The following is a 24,955-nucleotide window of genomic DNA, read 5'->3' on the forward strand; positions in this document are numbered from 1 at the left end:
AAGGTCGATTATGGAGATGTTCTGGAAGGTAAGGCAGATGATGGAGATGTTAAGGAAGTGGGGTTGATTATGGAGATGTTAAGGAAGGTAAGGTACATAATGGAAATGTTAAGGAAGTACAGTTGATTATGGAGTTGTTAAGGAAGTAAGGTACATTATGGAGATGTTAAGGAAGTAAGGTAGATTATGGAGATGTTAAGGAGGTTAGGTAGATTATGGAGATGTTATGGAAGTAAGGTAGATTCTGGAGATGTTGAGGAAGTAAGGTCGATTATGGAGATGTTGAGAAAGTAAGGTATATTATGGAGATGTGAAGGAGGTAAGGTCCAAAATCGAGATGTTCAGGAAGTACAGTAGATTATGGAGTTATTAAGGAAGTGAGGTAGATTATGGAGATGTTAAGGAGGTTAGGTAGATTATGGAGATGTTATGGAAGTTAGGTAGATTCTGGAGATGTTGACGGAGGTAAGGTGCATTATGGAGATGTTGAGAAAGTAAGGAAGATGATGGAGATGTTGAGGAAGTGGGGTTGATTATGGAGATGTTAAGGAAGGTAAGGTGCATAATGGAAATGTTAAGGAAGTACAATAGATTATGAAGATGTTAAGGAAGTAAGGTACATTATAGGGATGTTGAGAAAGCAAGGTAGATTATGGAGATGTTGAGAAAGTAAGGTAGATTATGGAGATGTGAAGGAGGTAAGGTCCATAATCGAGATGTTAAGGAAGTACAGTAGATTATGGAGTTGTTAAGGAAGTATGGTACATTATGGAGATGTTAAGGAAGTCAGGTAGATTATGGAGATGTTAAGGAGATGAGGTAGATTGTGGAGATGTTATGGAAGAAAGGTACATGATGGAGATGTTAAGGAAGTAAGGTTGATGATGGAGATGTTGAGGGAGGGAAGGTAGATTTTGGAGATGTTGAGAAAGTAAGGTAGATTATGGAGATGTTAAGGAAATAAGGGAGATTATGGAAATGTTAAGGAAGTAAGGTGGATGATGGAGATGTTGAGGAAGTAAGACCGATTATGGAGATGTTGAGGGAGGTAAGGAAGATTATGGCGATGTCAAGGAAGTAACGTAGATTATGGAGATGTTGAGGAAGTAAGGTGGATTATGGAGATGTTAAGGAAGTAAGGTCGATTATGGAGATGTTAAGGAAGTAAGGTCGATTATGGAGATGTTAAGGAAGTAAGGTAGATGATGGAGATGTTAAGGAAGTAAGGTAAATTATGGAGATGTTAAGGAAGTTAGCTAGATTATGGAGATGTTGAGGAAGTAAGGTCGATTATGGAGATGTTGCGAAAGTAAGGTATATTATGGAGATGTGAAGGAGGTAAGGTCCAAAATTGAGATGTTCAGGAAGTACAGTAGATTATGGAGTTGTTAAGGAAGTAAGGTACATTATGGAGATGTTAAGGAAGTAAGGTAGATTATGGAGATGTTAAGGAGGTTAGGTAGATTTTGGAGATGTTAAGGAAGTAGGGTACATTATGGAGATGTTAAGGAATTAAGGTAGATTATGGAGATGTTAAGGAGGTTAGGTAGATTGTGGAGATGTTATGGAAGTAAGGTAGATTCTGGAGATGTTGACGGAGGTAAGGTGCATTATGGAGATGTTGAGAAAGTAAGGTAGATGATGGAGATGTTGAGGAAGTGGGGTTGATTATGGAGATGTTTAGGAAGGTAAGGTGCATAATGGAAATGTTAAGGAAGTACAGTAGATTATGAAGATGTTAAGGAAGTAAGGTACATTATGGGGATGTTGAGAAAGCAAGGTAGATTATGGAGATGTTGAGAAAGTAAGGTAGATTATGGAGATGTGAAGGAGGTAAGGTCCATAATCGAGATGTTAAGGAAGTACAGTAGATTATGGAGTTGTTAAGGAAGTAAGGTACATTATGGAGATGTTAAGGAAGTCAGGTAGATTATGGAGATGTTAAGGAGGTGAGGTAGATTGTGGAGATGTTATGGAAGAAAGGTACATGATGGAGATGTTGAGGAAGTAAGGCCGATTATGGAGATGTTGAGAAAGTAAGGTAGATTATGGAGATGTTAAGGAAATAAGGGAGATTATGGAAATGTTAAGGAAGTAAGGTAGATGATGGAGATGTTGAGGAAGTAAGGCCGATTATGGAGATGTTCAGGGAGGCAAGGAAGATTATGGCGATGTCAAGGAAGTAACGTAGATTATGGAGATGTTGAGGAAGTAAGGTAGATTATGGAGATGTTATGGAAGGTCAGGTCGATGATGGAGATGTTAAGGAAGGGGGGTCGATTATGGAGATGTTGAGAAAGTAAGGTATATTATGGAGATGTTCAGGAAGGTAAGGTACATAATGCAAATGTTAAGGAAGTACAGCAGATCATGCAGATGTTTAGGAAGTAAGGTAGATTATGGAGATGTTCAGGAAGGTAAGGTACATAATGCAAATGTTAAGGAAGTACAGCAGATCATGGAGATGTTTCGGAAGTAAGGTAGATTATGGAGATGTTAAGGAAGTAAGGAAGTTCATGGAAATGTTGAGGAAGTACAGTGGATTATGGAGATGTTAAGGAAGTAAGGTAGATTATGGAGATGTTAAGGAGGTTTGGTAGATTGTGGAGATGTTATGGAAGAAAGGTACATGATGGAGATGTTAAGGAAGTAAGGTCGATGATGGAGATGTTGAGGGAGGGAAGAGATTATGGAGATGTTGAGAAAGTAAGGTAGATTATGGAGATGTTCAGGAAATAAGGGAAATTATGGAAATGTAAAGGAAGTAAGGTAGATGATGGAGATGTTGAGGAAGTAAGGTCGATTATGGAGATGTTGAGGGAGGGAAGGAAGATTATGGCGATGTCAAGGAAGTATCGTAGATTATGGAGATGTGGAGGAAGTAAGGTAGATTATGGAGATGTTGAGGAAGTATGGTAGATTATGGAGATTTTAAGGAAGTAAGGTAAATTATGGAGATGTTAAGGAAGTGAGGTAGATTATGGAGATGTTAAGGAAGTAAGGAAGATTATGGTGATGTCAAGGAAGTAAGGTAGATTATGGAGATGTTGAGGAAGTATGGTAGATTATGGAGATGTTCAGGAGGTAAGGTCCAAAATCGAGATGTTCAGGAAGTGCAGTAGATTATGGATTGTTAAGGAAGTAAGGTATATTATGGAGATGTCAAGGTCGTAAGGTCGATTATGGAGATGTTCTGGAAGGTAAGGCAGATGATGGAGATGTTAAGGAAGTGGGGTTGATTATGGAGATGTTAAGGAAGGTAAGGTATGTAATGGAAATGTTAAGGAAGTACAGTAGATTATGGAGTTGTTAAGGAAGTAAGGTACATTATGGAGATGTTAAGGAAGTAAGGTAGATTATGGAGATGTTAAGGAGGTTAGGTAGATTATGGAGATGTTAAGGAAGTAGCGTACATTATGGAGATGTTAAGGAGGTTAGGTAGATTGTGGAGATGTTATGGAAGTAAGGTAGATTCTGGAGATGTTGACGGAGGTAAGGTGCATTATGGAGATGTTGAGAAAGTAAGGTAGATGATGGAGATGTTAAGGAAGGTAAGGTGCATAATGGAAATGTTAAGGAAGTACAGTAGATTATGAAGATGTTAAGGAAGTAAGGTACATTATGGGGATGTTGAGAAAGCATCGTAGATTATGGAGATGTTGAGAAAGTAAGGTAGATTATGGAGATGTGAAGGAGGTAAGGTCCATAATCGAGATGTTAAGGAAGTACAGTAGATTATGGAGTTGTTAAGGAAGTCAGGTAGATTATGGAGATGTTAAGGAGGTGAGGTAGATTGTGGAGATGTTATGGAAGAAAGGTACATGATGGAGATGTTAAGGAAGTAAGGTTGATGATGGAGATGTTGAGGGAGGGAAGGTAGATTATGGAGATGTTGAGAAAGTAAGGTAGATTATGAAGATGTTAAGGAAATAAGGGAGATTATAGAAATGTTCAGGAAGTAAGGTAGATGATGGAGATATTGAGGAAGTAAAGCCGATTATGGAGATGTTGAGGGAGGTAAGGAAGATTATGGCGATGTCAAGGAAGTAACGTAGATTATGGAGATGTTGAGGAAGTAAGGTAGATTATGGAGATGTTGAGGAAGTAAGGTACATTATGGAGATGTTAAGGAAGTAAGGTCGATTATGGAGATGTTAAGGAAGTAAGGTAGATGATGGAGATGTTAAGGAAGTAAGGTAAATTATGGAGATGTTAAGGAAGTGAGCTAGATTATGGAGATGTTGAGGAAGTAAGGTCGATTATGGAGATGTTGAGAAAGTAAGGTATATTATGGAGATGTGAAGGAGGTAAGGTCCAAAATCGAGATGTTCAGGAAGTACAGTAGATTATGGAGTTGTTAAGGAAGTGAGGTACATTATGGAGATGTTAAGGTGGTAAGGTCGATTATTGAGATGTTAAGGAGGTAAGGTAGATTATGGAGATGTTCTGGAAGGTAAGGCAGATGATGGAGATGTAAAGGAAGTGGGGTTGATTATGGAGATGTTAAGGAAGGTAAGGTACATAATGGAAATGTTAAGGAAGTACAGTAGATAATGGAAATTTTAAGGCAGTTAGGTAGATAATGGAAATGTTAAGGAAGTAAGGTATGTTATGTAGATGATGAGGAGGTAAGGTAGATTCTGGAGATGTGAAGGAGGTAAGGTAGATTATGGAGATGTTAAGGAAGTCAGGTACATTATGGAGATGTTGAGGAAGTATGGTGGATTATGGAGATGTTAAGGAAGTAAGGTAAATTATGGAGATGTTAAGGAAGTGAGGTACATTATGGAGATGTTAAGGAAGTAAGGTAGATGATGGAGATGTTAAGGAAGTGAGGTAAATTCTGGAGATGTCAAGTAAGTGAGGTAGATTATGGAGATGTTAAGGAAATAAGGGAGATTATGGAAATGTTAAGGAAGTAAGGTAGATGATGGAGATGTTGAGGAAGTATGGTAGATTATGGAGATGTTAAGGAAGTAAGGTAAATTATGGAGATGTTGAGGAAGTAAGGTAGATTATGGAGATGTTGAGGAAGTATGGTAGATTATGGAGATGTTAAGGAGGTAAGGTCCAAAATCGAGATGTTCAGGAAGTACAGTAGATTATGGAGTTGTGAAGGAAGTAAGGTACATTATGGAGATGTTAAGGTCGTAAGGTCGATTATGGAGATGTTCTGGAAGGTAAGGCAGATGATGGAGATGTTAAGGAAGTGGGGTTGATTATGGAGATGTTAAGGAAGGTAAGGTACATAATGGAAATGTTAAAGAAGTACAGTTGATTATGGAGTTGTTAAGGAAGTAAGGTACATTATGGAGATGTTAAGGAAGTAAGGTAGATTATGGAGATGTTAAGGAGGTTAGGTAGATTATGGAGATGTTAAGGAAGTAGGGTACATTATGGAGATGTTAAGGAATTAAGGTAGATTATGGAGATGTTAAGGAGGTTAGGTAAATTGTGGAGATGTTATGGAAGTAAGGTACATTCTGGAGATGTTGACGGAGGTAAGGTGCATTATGGAGATGTTGAGAAAGTAAGGTAGATGATGGAGATGTTAAGGAAGTACAGTAGATTATGGAGTTGTTAAGGAAGTAAGGTACATTATGGAGATGTTAAGGAAGTCAGGTAGATTATGGAGATGTTAAGGAGATGAGGTAGATTGTGGAGATGTTATGGAAGAAAGGTACATGATGGAGATGTTAAGGAAGTAAGGTTGATGATGGAGATGTTAAGGAAGGTAAGGTACATAATGGAAATGTTAAGGAAGTACAGTTGATTATGGAGTTGTTAAGGAAGTAAGGTACATTATGGAGATGTTAAGGAAGTAAGGTAGATTATGGAGATGTTAAGGAGGTTAGGTAGATTATGGAGATGTTAAGGAAGTAAGGTGCATAATGGAAATGTTAAGAAAGTACAGTAGATTATGAAGATGTTAAGGAAGTAAGGTACATTATAGGGATGTTGAGAAAGCAAGGTAGATTATGGAGATGTTGAGAAAGTAAGGTAGATTATGGAGATGTGAAGGAGGTAAGGTCCATAATTGAGATGTTAAGGAAGTACAGTAGATTATGGAGTTGTTAAGGAAGTAAGGTACATTATGGAGATGTTAAGGAAGTCAGGTAGATTATGGAGATGTTAAGGAGATGAGGTAGATTGTGGAGATGTTATGGAAGAAAGGTACATGATGGAGATGTTAAGGAAGTAAGGTTGATGATGGAGATGTTGAGGGAGGGAAGGTAGATTTTGGAGATGTTGAGAAAGTAACGTAGATTATGGAGATGTTAAGGAAATAAGGGAGATTATGGAAATGTTCAGGAAGTAAGGTAGATGATGGAAATGTTAAGGAAGTAAGGTCGATTATGGAGATGTTAAGGAAGTAAGGTAAATTATGGAGATGTTAAGGAAGTGAGCTCGATTATGGAGATGTTGAGGAAGTAAGGTCGATTATGGAGATGTTGAGAAAGTAAGGTATATTATGGAGATGTGAAGGAGGTAAGGTCAAAAATCGAGATGTTCAGGAAGTACAGTAGATTATGGAGTTGTTAAGGAAGTAAGGTACATTATGGAGATGTTAAGGTAGTAAGGTCGATTATTGAGATGTTAAGGAGGTAAGGTAGATTATGGAGATGTTCTGGAAGGTAAGGCAGATGATGGAGATGTTAAGGAAGTGGGGTTGATTATGGAGATGTTAAGGAAGGTAAGGTACATAATGGAGATGTTAAGGAAGGTAAGGTACATAATGGAAATGTTGAGGAAGTACAGTAGATAATGGAAATGTTGAGGAAGTAAGGTAGATAATGGAAATGTTAAGGAAGTAAGGTTGATTACGGAGATGTTAAGGAAGAAAGATAGATTTGGTAGATTATGTAGATGTTGAGGAGGTAAGGTAGATTATCGAGATGTTGAGAAGGTGTGGTAGATTCTGGAGATGTGAAGGAGGTAAGGTAGATTATGGAGATGTTAACGAAGTCAGGTACATTATGGAGATGTTGAGGAAGTATGGTGGATTATGGAGATGTTAAGGAAGTAAGGTAAATTATGGAGATGTTAAGGAAGTGAGGTACATTATGGAGATGTCAAGTAAGTGAGGTAGATTATGGAGATGTTAAGGAAATAAGGGAGATTATGGAAATGTTAAGGAAGTAAGGTAGATGATGGAGATGTTAAGGAAGTAAGGTAGATTATGGAGATGTTAAGGAAGTAAGGTCGATAATGGAGATGTTGAGGAAGTAAGGTAGATGATGGAGATGTTCAGGAAGTAAGGTAGATGATGGAGATGTTTTGGAAGGAAAGGTAGATGATGGAGATGTGAAGGAGGTAAGGTACATAATGGAGATGTTAAGGAAGTCCAGTAGATTATGGAGATGTTGAGGAAGTAAAGTACATTATGGAGATGTTGAGGAAGTAAGGTAGATTATGGAGATGTTAAGGAAGTACAGTGCAATATGGAGATGTTGAGGAAGTATGGTGGATGATAAAACACTTACATGGTCATTCGTAATGGAAGAAACAATGTGCAAGCAGAACTCCTCGGAGAAGGAGCATTGCAATGAAATGGGTTTGATGGTCTCTGGTTGAGTAGTTTGAGACGAATGTTGGATTGACAGAAAAACAAACAAACATAATAACCATATTATTACATGGGATAATTATACACAATGTGTTTTGTGATCCCATTGTAGGAATTCAGCGCAGTTTGAGCACCCCCGCCCCCAGAAAGACATCCAGGCTTGTGAAGCCCCAAAACTCCTTTTCAAAGTAAGTCCACTCTGCGTTTCCACCTCCTTTACTTGTGGCTGTTGTTTGTGTTTGCATCTTGCACTGTGATTCAGGTCTAAATTCGGTAGCTGCTTCCCTCATTATTGAGGTCTGGCTGTGCTCCTGCACATTTGAGGAGGAATTTAGTATTTTCTGTCCTCTTCACAAAGGACACCGTGGGATCATTGACATCCACCAATTCATGCTAGCAGATGGGACAACCAGCTCAATGTGCATCTGAAGGACGGCACACACATTGTGGCGTCACACTACAGGTGAAGCACCAGGATGGGACTTTATCGTTGAGATTGAAACTCAGGCAGAAACAAGTTTGCATACCTGTAAGCTGATTTACCTTTGATCAATTCTTGGGATTCGAGAATTATCTGGAGTTGAACGGAAAGTCTTTAAAAATGAATATTTTAAACAAGGTGAGGTTGATGTTCCCTTGTTGAACTATCTTGACAGACCTTTGACTTTTGCTCCACACGTCGACCTGGAAGAACACACACACACACACACACACACACACACACACACACAAACACACACACACACACACACACACACACACACACACACACACACACACACACACACACACACACACACACACACACACACACACACACACACACACACAGCTTTCTCATGGTATCGGCCAAGATGAAGATATCAGACAAACACTTTGACAAGCTCCAGTGAGTGTGAAAATCAGTACATTGAGGTTGAAACAGTTTGGACATTAAAATGGATGAGGAAGGACAAGTGAAAAGAAAATACCAAAGCAGGATGGACAGTAGGAGGCCCACAGATAGACCAAAAACTACTCGGAAGCAAACGGGAAAGAAGGATTGAATGAGAGCTCGAATTGATGTTGAAGAAGCACAACACCGAGCCCAGATAGGAAAGGGTGGACCTCCTGGCACATCGGAGCAGAAGGATAAAGATGAGGATGAGGATAAAGATAAAGATGAAGATAACAACAATATTGTTGTAGACTTCCCGCCCGTCGGAGTGTGAACGACCGCGTCTAACCTATAGCGGTTGCTTCGCCCACCGAACGGACAATCCAGTCGTGACTTTCTGGAACAACGCCAGAAACCAGTCACGGGTGGGTTTTTCATCCCACCATGGCCCAGTCCATATTTTACCCACGCGAAATAGGGTCAATTGCCGAATATCAATATACCTAAGTACCCGCGCGGGTAGCCTACCGAGGGACCTACCTGCTTGGACACGAATCGCTTAAGCGGTCCGTTCCGTTCTGGGATAACCGAGCGGGTATTATCGCCAGACCTCACCGGACCTGATTCTATTTATCGGCTATTTAAAAACCAACTATATTCCGAGTGCAAGATGGGGCAGTTCGATGAGGGAATGGACGCAACGAGCAGGTTTACATTCACACAAGGACATTTATTATAATAAAGCACGCATGCAATTAAACAAGGCAAAACACTTATGCACCTATACAAGCAACAAAATAACTACAACCGTATACTTATTATGTACAGTCACTTGCACTTAACAGCAGTTCCTACTTATTAGACGGGTCCACGGACACACGTACACGCGCGCACGCACACACACACCCACACACACACACCCAAGAAATGGTGGCAGAAGCCTTTAATAACGAGCTCCAGCTCGGAGGACAGGTGAGCTGAAACCCAGAGCCTATCTCGAACCTCTCCACCTCGTGTGGTCTTCAAGTTGTTCGGACCTGGGCTCCAGCGAGAGCGAGCTGGATCCAATCGCCGAGCCGTGATCCTTCCCGAGCTCCCGCGAATCCTCCCGCGCTTCTCAACACATGCTGGTGAGACAAGGCGCCGATCCTTCCCGTCGATGCGTCGCTTCCCCGAGGAACCACCTCCACGAAGAGGTCGATGAGTCGCACCAAGTCGGGAACCAAAATGGAGAACAAAGAGCTCCACGAATCAAGAAGAAGAAGGCACCACTCGCAACTCGAGCTGAGCGACCGGCTTAACTTCCTTCCAAACAGGGCAGCTTGAAGCAAAAAGCTCTCCCGAGCCAAGCAGAAGCCGAAGCTCTCTGAGCCAGCCGAAGCAAAAAGCTTCCGAAGGCCTCAACCCTAACGCAAGCCAAGCAGGACCCGACGGTCTGCTAAACGGCTTCTCTCAACTCACTTCTCCAACTCTGCCCTGAACAAAAGAAAAAGATCTCCTCTTATCCTTCTCCGCCCTTCAGCCGATCCCGGTGTGACTCATGCCCTCGTGCTCCACACCACCCCCCCCCCCGCTCAACCACGGGTGGGAGGGAGTTGTTGACATCATGAGTCATGGAACGGCAGGATTCTTCTTCCTCCTCGCAGAAGAGGGGGAGGGATGTCTCCATTGTTCGTTCCCTAACTACTAAATCGATCAGCAGCACATGTAATCGATTTCTGAACATTTAAACAATGGAAGGTGAGCTATCTCGGGAACAAGCACTTATTGACATAGCTGACTAAAGGAACCTGTATGTTGTGTGCAATCGAATTCCCAAATTCGTAACAATATGTTGTGACTTGTTCAAACAGTTTTCACATCAGTTCCAGTCCTTAAAGGTTCTTCATATTTTGAAAACGAATTTAACTCGAAGGAATAAAAACCATTTAAAATCACTCAGCAGCCATTGCAAATAAATTATAATGCACAGCACAGCATTATAATGAGTAATTTCAGGATTGTACAGTATTATAATGAGTCATTTCAGGATTGTACAGTGTTATAATGAGTCATTTCAGCATTGTTCAGGATTATAAGTAATTTCAGCATTGTACAGGATTATAATGAGTCATTTCAGGATTGTGCAGTGTTCTAATGAGTAATTTCAGCATTGGACAGTGTTTTCATGAGTAATTTCAGGATTGTACAGTATTATGAGGAATTTCAAGATTGTACAGTGTTATGAGTCATTTAAGCATTGTACAGGATTATGAGTAATTTCAGGATTGTAAAGTGTTTAGAATGAGTCATTTCAGGATTGTACAGTATTATAATGAGTCATTTCAGGATTGTGCAGTGTTCTAATGAGTAATTTCAGCATTGGACAGTGTTATAATGAGTAATTTTAGGATTGTACAGTATTATGAGGAATTTCAAGATTGTACAGTGTTACGAGTCATTTCAGCATTGTACAGGATTATGAGTAATTTCAGGATTGTAAAGTGTTTATAATGAGTAATTTCAGGATTGTACAGTATTATGAGTCATTTCAGAATTGTGCAGTGTTCTAATGAGTAATTTCAGCATTGGACAGTGTTATAATGAGTAATTTCAGGGTTGTACAGTATTATGAGGAATTTCAAGGTTGTACAGTGTTATAATGAGTCATTTCAGCATTGTACAGGATTATGAGTAATTTCAGGATTGTAAAGTGTTCATAATGAGTAATTTCAGGATTGTACAGTGTTATCTATCTTTAATTCCAGCAATCTCTGTGTGTCTGTGTCTGTCTGCGACCGCTGTTTCTCGACAACCACTGGTCCGATCTAATTGAAACTTGCCAGGTATATTGCTGGGGCCCTGAGTTTGAGTTTGCTGGGGCCCTGAGCCTTTTCAAGGTTTGATATTAATCGGACAAGTGGTTCCCAAGTTATGGCCATTTATTTACCAAACCAATGACAGGACATGGTGCTATGACGTCACAATTTTTCTTTTTTTTTTTCCTTTTTTTTGCACGTACGGCCACGGACGTACGGGCATGCGAGCGAAGGAACGGCCTGTGTGGTTGTTGTTTCTGTCACGCGGTATGAAAGTTTTTGTTTTCTTTTGCACGTACGGGCACGCACGTATGGGCACGTACTAGTAATGAGGAATTTCAGCATTGTACAGTGTTATAATGAGTAATTTCAGCATTGTGCAGTGTTCTAATGAGTAATTTAATGTTGTAATGCTGGATTGTTATTCTTCGTGGTTAATTTCCATTGTTTAATTAAAGCATTGTCATTTCTCGATTGCAATGTCTCACTCACCCTCCACCTTTCCCTCACATAAGTCCTTTAAATATGATCTTCAAATTTCCTAATATTAACCAGTAATAAATATCCGGGTGGTATGAATTAAAGGTTTCTTTGTGGCTGATGATATCTTGTTTGAAGAACGTGATTATTAAATAATTGCTCAAACAATGTGATTATTTCTCCAACAAAGTGCACAAGCACACAAGTTTTTGTAACATTTTAGTTTTTTTTTGCTCTTGCTCCTCTGAAGTGTAAAAAAAAAATGTAAAATATGATCCAGAGATGTAACATGTTTAAGAACTTGAATCAAGTTATTTGAATTTGTAGTGATTTCAGTGATAACATCTTTTCATTATACCCGGCCCTCCCAGAAGTTCGGACCATCAACGTCCGTCTCTGGGTCCTGCTGCTTCAACGGGACCTGTGCTTCCACCGTCTAACAAAGGACTTCCCAAGCTTAAGGAAGGGATGCAAGTCATGTTGGCAGGATCAGGGGAAATTGGCACCATCCGCTTTGTGGGTACTGTGGATTTTGCTTTGGGAACGTGGCTGGGCATCGAGCTGCGGGGTCCACGAGGACGCAACAATGGCAAGGTGGCGGATCGCAGGTATTTTGAATGCCGGCCAAAGTATGGGCTCATGGTGAGGCCTGGCCGTGTGTCTTATCATGGAATTAATGGAGCAAAGCTTCTTCCTGGAGACGCAGGCATGAGGCCTTCCTCATGATACTTGCCCTGTTAACCAAAGCAGCAAGTTTGACAATGGCCTAAGAATTTTTCTGTACAGAATGCAAAGCAATTTTGTTCTCAAATAATATCTCATCATTCATTTGCTTTCATGATTTCCAGACCAAGTTCTGTTCCATTGCTGCAGCATGAAGTGCTCTGCCATGGCATTAATAGGAAAAGCAACTTCCTTTTCAGTTGTTTTAAAGGAAAAATATAACCATGCAGACTCGGTGGCGTCATGCTTTGAGCGTCCACTCTGAGTCTGGGAGGTCAGCAGTTTGAACCCCGGGCTGTGCCATACCAAAGACTTTAAACATGGTATGTGCTACTTCCGTGCTTGACTCTCACTCAGCATTTAAAAGGACAGCATGGACAAACAACCAGAAGTTGACAATACCAGCACAGGGGTGGGCCGAATGTCCTCTTCCTGCATTGAAGTTCCTTGTAAGATTGAATTGCATTTAATCAGACTTTTTCCACCTTTATTTCCACATCGTAACCCACAACTTCCAAGTGAAAAACAAATTCTACAAATTTCCGAAAATTAATTAAAAATACAAAACGAGAATATCTTGGTTGGATAAGTGTCCACCCCCCTTATAATAGCAATTGTAAATTAGCTCAGGTGTAACTAATCACCTTCAAAATCACACACCAAGTTAATTGGCCTCCACCTGTGTTACGTTGTAGTGATTCAGATTATTTCAGAATAAAATCAGCTCTTCCTCTCGGTTTCCTCTGCTGGGTGGTGCAGTTCACAGCAAAGACTCAACCATGAGCACCAAGCAGCTTTCAAAAGACCTCTGGGATAAAGTTGTGGAAAGGGACAGATCAGGGGATGGGTATAAAAATACTTCAAAGGCCTTGAATATCCCTTGGAGCACAGTCAAGATGATCATTAAGAAGTGGAAGGTGTATGGTACTACCAAGCAAGACCCTGCCGAGATCAGGCCGTCCCTCCAAACTGGATGACCAAGCAAGGAGGAAACTGATCAGAGGGGCCACCAAGAGACAATGGCAACTTTGAGAGAGCTACATGTCTTTATGGTAAAGATTGGTTACTGTGTGCATGTGACAACAATACCCCAAGCACTCCACAAGTCTTGCCTGTGTGGTGGGGTGGCAAGAAGGAAGCCATTACTCAAAAAAGCCCACCTTGAGTCCTGTTTGAGGTATGCAAAAAAACATTCCGGAGATTCTGAAGTCATGTGGAAAAATGTTTTGTGGTCTGATGAAACCAAGATGGAACTTTTTGGCCTAAAAGCAAAACGTTACGTTTGGTACAAACCCAACATAGCACATCACCCAAAGAACACCATCCCATCTGTGAAGCATGGTGTTGGCAGTATCATGTTATGAGGATGTTTCTCATCAGCAGGGACTGGGGCACTTATCAGGATGGAAGGGAACATGGATGGAACAAAGTACAGAAAAATCCTGGAGTAAAACCTGCTGCCCTCTGCAAGAAAGCTGAAATTTCGATGGAAGTTCATGTTTCAGCATGAAAACAACCCGAGGCACACAGCCAAAGCTCCACTGGAGTGGCTAAGGAACAAAAAGATGAATGTCCTTGAGTGGCCTCGTCAGAGTCCCGACCTAAATCCAATCGATAATCTGTGGCATGACTTGAGGATTCCTGTCCATCAACACTCCTGAACACACTCACAGCTGTAATTGATGTCAAAGGTGCTTGCACCAAGTATTAACCCAGGGGGGTGGACACTGGACACTTATCCAACCAAGATATTCTAGTTTTGTATTTTTAATTTTTTTTTTTAAATTCGTAGAATTTGTTTTTCACTTGGAAGTTGTGGGTTACGATGTGTAAACAAAGGTGGAAAAAGTCTGATTTAATGTAATTTAATTCTAGGTTATGAGGCAACAAAAGAAGAAAAATTTGAAAGGAGGTTTAGACTTTCTATAGGCCCTGATATTACATATATATTGTTATGGTGCCAGTGCGTCGGCCGCGAGCCGACCGCTCTGAAGGAGCTGTAAGTCGAGTCGGCCTGACCGATCGCCCGGAATATAGATCGCCGCCCGGAAGACTCCGAGGCCGACGGGTCCTTGTGCAAGAACCGAAATACGCCAATGGGCAGACCACGTGGGGTAGGGTCGATTGCCAATCTTCAATTTACCTAAATACCCACGTGATCCAACTACCAGGGTATTCCACCCTCGACGGAACTCGGACGGAACAAGCCGCTTAAGCGAGCCTGTCCCGTGCGCAATTCCGAGTGGCTTAATCACCAAGAACCGTCTGTCCGATTGTCCCCCTTTTACGGCAAACCAATGGCTTTCTAACTCCCAACACACGAAATGCTCAGTCAATGAAAGAATCGACGCGACGAGCTGAAAACATTTAACAATTGGGGTATTTATTAATAATAATGTGGAACTAGGGAAGCACGTAAGAGCAGAACTATACCGACTATACGAAATGCAATACAATCATTTATAGCACACAAAGCACTTAACAGTTTCTTACTTATTAGACAGGCCCATGGACACACACACACACACACACACACACACACACACACACACACACACACACACACACACACACACACACACACACACACGAAATGGTGGCACATGCCTTTAATAACTGATTCCAGCTCGGAGGACAGATGAGCTGAAACCCAGAACCTATCTCGAACCTATCTTCAAGCTGTTCAGACCCGGGCTCCAGCGAGAGCGAGCTGGATCCAATCGCCGTGAGCCGCGATCCTTCCCGAGCTCCAGCGAATCCTCTCGCGCTTCTGAACACGTGCTGGTCAGACGAGGTGCCGATGCGTCGCTATCTCGAAGAACCACCTCCAAGATGAGGCCGATGAGTCGCACCAAGCTGGGAACCAAGCGGAGAACAAAGAGCTCCACGAACCAAGAAGAGCCAGCCGAGAAACCAGCTCAACTCTCTTCCGATGAACAAAAAGCCTCTCACAACACGAACCAAGAGCAAGAAGCCACCACCAGCAGCTCGAACCGAGCAACCAGCTCAACTCTCTTCCGATGAACAAAGCGAGGACCAATGACTCCGAGCCGAGCAGAACCCGAAGGCCTGCTGAAAAGCCAGGCCGAAGCAAAAAGCCTCCATCTCGCCAAGCAGAACCGAAGCTCACTGAACCAAAAGCCTCAACCCTCGTCAAGCAGAACCCAAAGGCCTGCTAAAAGCCAAGCCGAAGCAAAAAGCTTACTAAAAGCCAAGCCAAAGCAGAAAGCCTTCAAAAAGCCTCCTCCCTAACCCAAGCCAAGCAGAACCCGAAGGCCTACAACTGAAAGCCCAGCCCGAACAAAGCAGAGGATCTCTTCTTTATTCTTATCGGCCCCCTCCCCTGCTCCCGGCGTGACTCATGCCCTCGTGCTCCATCCCCCGCTCAACCACGGGTGGGAGGGAGTTGTTGACGTCATGAATCACTGGACGGGAGGGCTCTTCTTCCTCTTCGCAGAAGAGGGGGAGGGGCATCTCCATTGTGTTATGATCGCACCCTAACTATTAAATTGAATCTCGCAGCGCACTTAATCGATTTCTGCCCATTAAACAATGGAAGGTGAACTATCTAGGGAACAAGCACTTATCGACATAACTGACTAAAGGAACCTGAATGTTGAAGGCAATCAAATTCCCAAATTCGTAACAATATGTTTGGTACTCCAGAACTTGAACATAACACTGATTGGTTCATAAGTTAAGACGTCAATGGTAATCTGAGCCTCCATTGGTTAGCCCACAGTCATCGGTATCTCTGGCTCCAATTGGCTGGAGATATGTGCACAAGTTTCTAAATATAACAAAGGATCGCAAGGTTGGTCCTGACAAATGTCAAGTCTATGTCAGGATTCCGTGGAAAGGATGATTTAGAAGGTTTGAAGAACAAGTCAAACATACTGTTGTGTCCACGCCGGTTAAGACCGACCTGGCCAGATAGCCGAACGATTCTACCTTGGAGGCGAACAACTGAGTTCCTTGGAGATAACAGTGCGCGCGGGACGGTAGGGCGGCAAGGGCATGCACCAGAGGCGCTCGCAAGGATGGAGAACAAGGGTTTACACTCAAACCCACAGCAAATAGACAGACACAAGCAATCTTAATAAATAGGGGTTTAATGAACATAAATGGCATCGTCAAAACTGCGTAGTCGCTGCGAGGGCTTAGAAACCGCCATGCAGCTTCTTTTCATGAGCAAATATGCTGACCGTTCCTCTCTTGCGCCTGGTCCGCTCACCACGATCACCCACCTTCATCCTGGACCATACGACGAGACGATTTCGAGGCCCTGCGATAAGGCCATGAGGCACGCTCTTCTTCCCTCCTCAGAAATGTATACGCTTCACAACTCAGCCGAACAGTCAATGGCTAGCATTTTGCTCCAGCACACAAACAAATTCGTCTCAGCCCGAACACGCGAATCGTGCAGCCTTCCTCACCGTGTCGATGGGAAGTCAGCGAGCCAGATCCTTTTTGCCTCCAATCGCATACCTCACACAACTCTCCTCTCCCCCGAACCTTCTGACCTCATGCCCATCCATCATCCACCCCAGGGGCATGGTTTGCCAGTTGTAATTCATGTCAGCAGGTTTTTTTGCCTGCTTGGAATGTTCGGCTCTGTTGTTGTTTTAAGGATGTGATTCCTTTTTATCGCCGTTCTTGTAAATACAAGAACAAAGGAAAAGGTCACATGGGGCAATCACATACTCTGGGAGAAATTATCCTTAAACCCTACCACGGTGACATGTAACAACTTGTGCTCACAGTGTTCCGACTTACATTACATTGAGATGTCTCCGACACGTCCATGGACATGCTACTCTATACAATCCTACCTTTACAATGAAGTTCCTCCATCTACCGCACAAACCTAACAATACGATATCAAACACATACCTGGCTATACAACCTCGAGTTATCTTTACCTGTCGCCGTTTGCTTATGTCAGTCAACAAGGATATTTTGCTCACCTCACAAATCAGCAATGTTATTCGGCATGAGCTTAGCAGAGTTAAAGCCCCCAACATCTCCATCAGATTATACTGCAGCCAATACCGGGGTGATAATTTAATTCTCAATTGTATAGACCAGTGCACCCTGGAGAGGGAACAGCTCATGCCTCTGCTATGTTCCTGCCTAATAGATGCAACTCTTTAGCGAGAAGACCCTTTAAAAAACAAATATAAGTATATATATATATATATATATATATATATATATATATATATATATATATGTATACACAATCGTATTGGCAGACGGGCCATGCCAAAGCTATTGCAGCTTCATAAATGGTCAAAAGGAAAGGGGGTCACGTTCAAGTGGTTAGGGTGGTTTTCCCCTTGTCCACTTGTCGGAAATGCTAATCCTGCCGGTCTTAAAGTGAATGTTCCCAATTTTACCTCCCCCATGGATTTACCAAAAGCCCAAACAGTTTCAGGCACGCTGTGCAAGGATTGTATGGTGGGCCAGTACACGGCATGTATTCTTATGGAATAAAAGGTTATTGAAAGTAGGGGCATGGCAACAAATACGGAGTATCGCAAGACGAAAGGCAGACCATAACAACTGGAACGGTACTTGGTAGAGCGCATACCACCGCCAGGCTGAACAGTTCACGTTTCAGATCCCACTGATCGGTCGGATCTGCATTCGGACCTGAACCAAAATCTAATTGGCTTGTTCTTGTCATCTAACCAACTCATCCACCTCTGTTTTCTCATCCGTCCACAACTTGTTGAGATATCGTGCTATATATCGTTTTTGGTTCGATCTCTCAATGGTGAAATATCACTGAAAATTCTACTCGCCAGATCCGGATCTTCACCAAAATCTAATCATCTCGTCCTTGTCTAAAAAAAAATCTAACCATCCAACATGCCCACCAAATCCGTCCACTACTTTTTGAGATATCCTGCACACAAAAAAACATGAAAGATGTCGACACTTGTGAAATCCTTAAAACAAATTTGACTTTAAAAATAGTTGGTGGTTGAACTCAATGACCAAATATGCAAATCCTCTTAAAATTACAAGTAAGTTGGATGAAAATTGAGGATTTTAGAAATTTGACAAAGTTGTTGACCTTTGGCCAATGTTGACCTTTTGACGAAAAAAAAAAAAAGGCTTCCCGCTTAAGACGAACTACTCTACCAGGTAGTGAAGTTTTTGTGAAAATCTGTTTAAAAATGTGACCTATAGGTGATTGACAAGCAAACAGAATACGCACACGACCAGTCAATATACTTGAAAAATCTGATTTTTTTTGCAAGTAACAGACAAACACAGGGGTGAAACAATAACGTCCTTCCACCTTCGGTGGCGGAGGTAATAACCATTCCTTTCACACCATGAGGCACATAGGGCTGCCGAGGCAGTTTCATTTGGCTAAGGAGTACGTTCCTGGATGAGATGTCACTCTGATGGAGGATACTCAAATGGCTTATTACCCCAGTAAGCTGGTACTCATTTTGCCTACCTCAGAAGGATAACAGACTGAGTCAACCCACCTGGTGTTATTTAAATAGCATGACAGGGGCTCAAATTCAGGACTCTGAGATCTTAAGCCAGCTTCCTTAAACGTTAAGCCAACACCAGGCTTTCTGCCAATGTATACTTTCAGGAAATTCTCATCTTGCATAACTCAGCATGACATCAGACTGGATTTGACCAATCAGGTCATGGGGAAGCAGAGGGGGAAAATTAACAAAAATGAATTTTGCAATCCCGAGAGAATGATCTCAAAACCATGAATAACCAAAAGGGCCAAGTGTGCAAGCCAGATTTTTTTTTTTTTTTTTAAGTTTCAGTCATGTGCTCGTGTTTTCTTCGTTCAGACTTCATCACAAAGACGATGTGTTTCATACTGCAAGGATTTTAGATAAACAGAAATATTGAGGAACAAATACTGTACAACAACCCTGATGTGCAAAGTGTACTTTATTGAAGAGCATTTGAAAATAGTTCCCCCCCTCCCCCCCATGCCCCAGAAAGGATCCTTCTTCAACAGTGGCCTAAATGCCTACAAAGTACTGTTGAAACATCGAATGTTTCTTATATGTGGAATGTCCTTTGGTATGATGTTTAATTCTCGAATATACAGTGTGATGTCTCATCTGCGCGGAAAGTGGACAATGTCTTCAGCTCTCATCGCCTTGCCGTGTAAGTAAAGCAGATCATTTGTTTGTTTGTTTGTTTTTTGTACATCGGACACTTGTCAAAAAATACACCCACAGAGCGATTGCCTTAATAATGAAATGCTTGATTGATGCATTGTTCTTCATCAATGTGTAGGTAGGCTCATGTGCTCAGCACAAATGATCAACTCAGCTCTAGCTATGGGGTGTCAGCAAGAGTGATCAAGCGCAACAGGGCTCCTAATATGGAACGAGCACTTAGCTATTAGACTGTGCTTTGAGTTGATGGGAGTCGAGGATGCAAAGCATATGGGATTTTTAGTATTGCTGTGGAACAAAGTTCCTTATGTCTAAGACTTTAACAGTTACCAGCAATTTTTTTTTTTTTTAAAAGCTTCAAGTTGTCGAGTGTGCCGAATGCTTCCCAGGAATCATGGCGGAAGCTTTTGTGAACGTTTCCATCAGAGTGACATGGGTTGTATTTTATGGCCTTGGAGTGTAAAATGTCTGGTGTGCCAAAAATAGGTTTGCTTGTTTTTAAAGCGTATTATATTTTTATAAAAAGATTCAGAAGTCAATATTCATTGTCGTGACAAAATAAAACTTGCGCAAAGCCTGACGCAGCATTTTCCAATTGTGCTTTATTAATCACGTAGACAAGCAAATGGCACTTCGGTAGACGAACGACGCTCGGTATGTACCTGTCGTGCTTCTGCATTGCATCCTGAAGTGCACAGCCACTAGTGACTAGACTCTGCCTTTATGTCGTTGGCATGGCAACCTTTGTTCATTGTGAAAATGTAAATTATGCATGTACAAATACGAAATAAACAGTTACACCTCTACTCATGTGTGATTCACGGTGACGTTACCACGGCGATAGTTTTACCACAGTGGTGTTGGAGTTTCCAATAATTTGTGTATTATTACATTTCAATTGAGGCACAAAAGTTAAACACAAGAGTTAAAAACAGCCAACAACATTTAAAACATGTACACATAATCAATAAAGTGTATCTTCAGTGCAGCTGATAACGTAACAATTGTGTGGGCACTTTCACTCTTTACGTCATCGATCAATGTGACTTAACGTCAGGTCAGGGATGGGAGCATGCGCCGGAGCAGCGCTTCGCACATCGACTTCACGTGTGGATGTATACACTGCAAATTTTACACAATCTTGTGTTAAACACATTTTTGTGTCATGTGCAACAAAGATGGCCAGTTGTCACGGTCCACATTTCAGTCTTGCTCGGGCTCGTAATGTTTCTATCCCACGGGATAGTGCGGAGGTAGCACAGTTGCCTCCGAGCTGTGCGGCCTGGGTTTGATTTCCCCCACCTGACTATAAACTGTCAGATTGGTTCTTCACAGGCAGGACGTTGCATCACAATGTGCATCATCCCTCAGATGGATGTGACCCTTCCGTGAGCTGGTGGACCTTCAATATATCACACTGTGTACTTTGACAAGGGTTAAGCTAGTTATCGGTACCTGGGCCAAATTTCAAATTTCTGCTCTGATTCGCAGGGGCCTTGGAGTGTAAAATGAAGAGCATCTGTGGTACAGCTGCTCCTCACCTCACTAGTAAGAGTTGCACCTCAAACAGAGGCACAAATTTGTAAATGAAGCTCATTCCAATACCCATTCACTAATGACGCAGGCTATGACGAGAAAGTGCTTTTGACCGGTGTCGAATAAACCGTCAGACTGATGTCTATTTATATCGAATTGGCGATTTGACTTTCCGATCTGATGAGACACCCAAAGTTTTGGTTAACAATTGAAGCTCATGAGAGAGCTAAGGGACAATGATGTGGAGGGGAACAGGCTCAAAAGAATGCTCAGATGTTCAATAATTGCCGGAGTAGTTACCAAAGAGGGGCAAGGGTCAGCACGAGTGATCAAGCTCAGCTGTGGGTTTGGTGGGGCGTAGGGAAGGAGGGGTCACCATGAGTGATGGAGCTCAGGTGTGTGTATGGGAGAGATCACAAGGTGATCGTTTGAAAAATTGACTCTTTGTGAGCACCACTGCACGGCATTCACAGAAAGATTCAAACGTTTGTGTTTTCTCAAAACTGCCCATAATAGCAAGCACATGATTCACCTTTAACTCGTGAACTATACCTATATGCTATATCTATATAATACGTACATATACACCTGTGCAATATTTTCCTAAGATGGGGTTTTAGAGTTATCTACTCGTGGTGTGTGAAATGTTTTCCCTTTTGAAAAGTGTTTCACAAACGTGCACAGTAAGTTCTTGAGGACAGAAATTGTCAGGAAACGGAGACATCGTGATTACTCACCAACACAGCTCGGCACATGTACAAAGTGTGTTATTCACAGTCAATTACTGCACTCACAAGCAGGAACCCGTGATGAAAAGGGGAATTGTAAATGTGCAGGTAGTCTTAGTGAGTCACCGGGTTAGTTTAACCCACACTTAACCTAAAGGGATACTCATAAGACGAATCGGGGACATCTCTCGGTATTGGAATAATCGGATTTGATGATCTGCAGTTTTCCTGCATGTACAAACAAATTTAACTCAAACTTTTTTGTGATAATTTCTCAAAATGTAATCAGAAACGTTTTCACTGCCAAACATGCACTGTAATGTTGTAGTTACAACGAAATCATTTCGCAGGTGGTCTAACGTCGTTTAACAAGCGGATCTGTTGGTTGATTTTGAGAAGCAATGACTCCAATGGCCAGTGAGAGAAAGGCAACATTTGCCACACTCGTCGTTAATCCAATCGACTGGTTGTGTTCATAGAATTGAACGTTTCCTTATTTGGACCTGCGTTTCCAGGCGTTTCGTGCAGATTCTCCCCTCGAAGTGGTGGATGCTCATCCTGACAGCATGGTACCGTGTGGTGCGGGCACTCGCCGGTTGAGTCATAAATGTTTGTTTGTGCAGGTTTTGTTTCAAAGCGTCTTTGAAACATTTAATATGGCCTCTGTGCTTGGGGTGGCTGAAGCTAAATAATTCAGGGTGGAGGACTTCTTCAGGGAGGGGTGTCTCGCACTACGGATGAAACGACTAGTTTATCTTGGTTGAGCACAGATCGGGTGAGTGTCGATGCTGACCAAGCTAACCTTCACTAGGATTTCAGTGTTGGATATTCAGTCCTGTCATTTGATGCTCGACAGTCGTTCATAAATGTCGTGTATATATAAGCTATCTTAAGTTCTAATGCACCATCGGTGCAGCTGGTCCATGTCTCGCACTCAGAGAAACATTGTGAGAACAACAACATTGAAGACTTTGAACCTCATCTGCAGGTAGAGTCGGTGTCGTTTCCAAACTTGGTGATGACAGATACTCAGCACTGGCTTTCTCGACTGCACATCCATTTTGCGGTGAATTGTCACATCGTTGCTGAGTATGTTGTCCAGATAAGTAAACCATCTGGTAGCTTGGAGCATGGTGTCTTCTAAGGCTGTTCACGCATTTTAGTCGGTTGTTGAGGATCTGGTTGGCATATACCTTCAGTTTTCATTCGGCTGATGGTGAGGACAAAGTTGTACGCCGTGGCAGTGAAGAGGTTTCCAACATCCCGTAGTCCCTCTTCAGAGTGCACCACCAAGGCACAGTTGTCGGTGTAGAGTCTTTCCTGAATTGGCGTTTTGGTCAACTTGGTGTTCGTCCGTAAAGAATGACAAGCTTTTCAACCTTCTTTCAGTTTACCATTAACCGGCAACAAAATCAACATCTCATGAGGTCTTGTTGTACCAGGATGGCAGTGTTCACCTGCCAGTAGTGATGAAGATCGGTTTTAAATCTTACACAAATCAAGATTGGAAAGGTAATCGGATAGTGCACTGCGAAAGAGTAAATTGTAAGGAAGCCATTGAGGCTGCGTACATGAGTGAACCAAAGCACTTTCTCGGCGGAGTAGGCCATTCGAAGCCGACACGGTTATATTCGATAATTCTAATCAATGATTGGCCCTGGTGGCGTGACACCTCGTGGTTTTGTCTGAGGCTTGTCTTTGTAAACGTTTTTAAATGACAACGAAAATGTGCAACCCTTGTGTATAAATATTCTGTTCGTTTGTGCAACTGGTGATGACTTATTTAAGCATTGGAAAGCAGCTGAAAACATCTGGAAATACAGGCAGTGGAAACAAAAATCCCACTCGATTGTTACAATATTGAGATGCAATGGAATGCTGGAGTTCAATCCCTGCTTTTCATTTTCCTACCTGGCTTTGTACTCTGATCCAGTACCTACAATCGATGTATAATTTCTCCAGGCCCCATTACCACAAACTTTTATCGATTCCCTCAGTCGTGTTGATATTGCCACTGGTAAAGGCAGTAAGGTGCTGCGATGTCCAAGTTGCTGCATTAGTGGGTTTTCTCTGGACTCCACCCTTTAAAATACTTTGAACAATCACGGATGTAATCAAGTTATCGTTGGTGCACATTAAAAATCACTAAGCTATATGTGTTCTGCACAGGTAGACAAGGCGGATCCTGCGTCTCACGACAGCTCCATGTTGGAAAGGCGTGCAGCAGTGTTGTAAATCTAAAACCAATGCATTCCCGATTTTCATTGGCTAGCTCATCATCTCCAAGTTGACTTCCATCAGCATGTATCAGACTCCCCAACTCTGAGTGAGGACCTATCTTATCAGGGACTGCAGTAAGAAGCAGGATCTGCTTTGTCAGCCAAATGGCTTCGGATTTTCCATGTAATTGCCCCAGCTGCCTCTCTATATCTGATTGGTTCGACCACAAACAGAATGGTGTGTGGCAGACGCATCATGTGGCAATGGTCTTACAACAGGGAAGGTTTCATGCTAAATATCACTGCTGTCTTCCAAGAACACCTCTGTGGGAGGAACATAGCTGGAGGCAGTAGATGATGTGATGAGAGATCCATAAGTGGGGTTCCAGAGGTCAGAACCTTCCCTGTTGGTGTGGCTCATTGAGCTTGCATGTTTGATCAAAGAGGAAGGTGCTGCTTGTACATTGTCTACAGCATTGGCACAACCCTCGGCGGAGCCAGCACTTGCGGCATTACGAGTCGTCAGGGTTTGAGCAGCACCTGCCCGCCTCATCCCATGAGTCTCGTCCTCCATCTTTGGGTGTTCCTCGTTGGGAAGTGCAGTGTGGATGATGTCTGGATCCTGCTTGTACGATCGCACAGATCCACAACAGCACTAATTACATTCTTGTGTGTTTGTGTGTCCTACTCGTATATCTTTCAGCAAAACCTTTTTTACATTGATTGAGATTGAATTTTCAGTTAATGGTACAATCTATGATAAACATTAAAAAAAAAAATCCATGGCTTCGATTTCTTTGTTTCCTGCTTGCATCATCTCGGGGTCCCTCATGTTATTTTTGTAAAAATGGAGGA

The 24,955-nt window shown here is 42.2% G+C and overlaps 2 protein-coding genes across 18 annotated transcripts in view; one reads left to right on the forward strand and one right to left on the reverse strand.

Moving 5' to 3' along the window:
• LOC147022564 (CAP-Gly domain-containing linker protein 4-like) overlaps positions 1-18,574 on the forward strand; it is a 151,233-nt gene extending 132,659 nt beyond the window's left edge. For 13 of the 15 annotated variants that reach the window (XM_085887275.1, XM_085887271.1, XM_085887272.1 and 10 more), the window contains 2 exons: positions 7,680-7,755; positions 12,094-18,574. In XM_085887275.1, coding sequence (XP_085743401.1) covers positions 7,680-7,755; positions 12,094-12,448 — 431 coding nt within the window. In that variant the 3' untranslated portion in view covers positions 12,449-18,574. Of the gene's footprint in view, positions 1-7,679; positions 7,756-7,925; positions 8,031-12,093 lie in introns of all 15 variants that reach the window. The other 2 variants (XR_015059789.1, XM_085887270.1) reach the window with 2 other exon arrangements.
• Positions 18,575-19,214: 640 nt separating this feature from the next.
• The window catches only part of LOC147022565 (leukocyte tyrosine kinase receptor-like), a 475,774-nt gene continuing 470,033 nt past the window's right edge, over positions 19,215-24,955 (reverse strand). For all 3 annotated transcript variants that reach the window (XM_085887264.1, XM_085887262.1, XM_085887265.1), the window contains one exon: positions 19,215-24,722. In XM_085887264.1, the coding sequence (XP_085743390.1) occupies positions 24,393-24,722 (330 nt within the window). In that variant the 3' untranslated portion in view covers positions 19,215-24,392. The remainder of the gene's footprint in view (positions 24,723-24,955) is intronic.

This window comes from Eptatretus burgeri, chromosome 7 (genome assembly GCF_056783735.1).
Source record: "Eptatretus burgeri isolate ZD-2024b chromosome 7, Ebu_testis_v1, whole genome shotgun sequence".
NCBI classification, from domain to species: domain Eukaryota; kingdom Metazoa; phylum Chordata; class Myxini; order Myxiniformes; family Myxinidae; genus Eptatretus; species Eptatretus burgeri.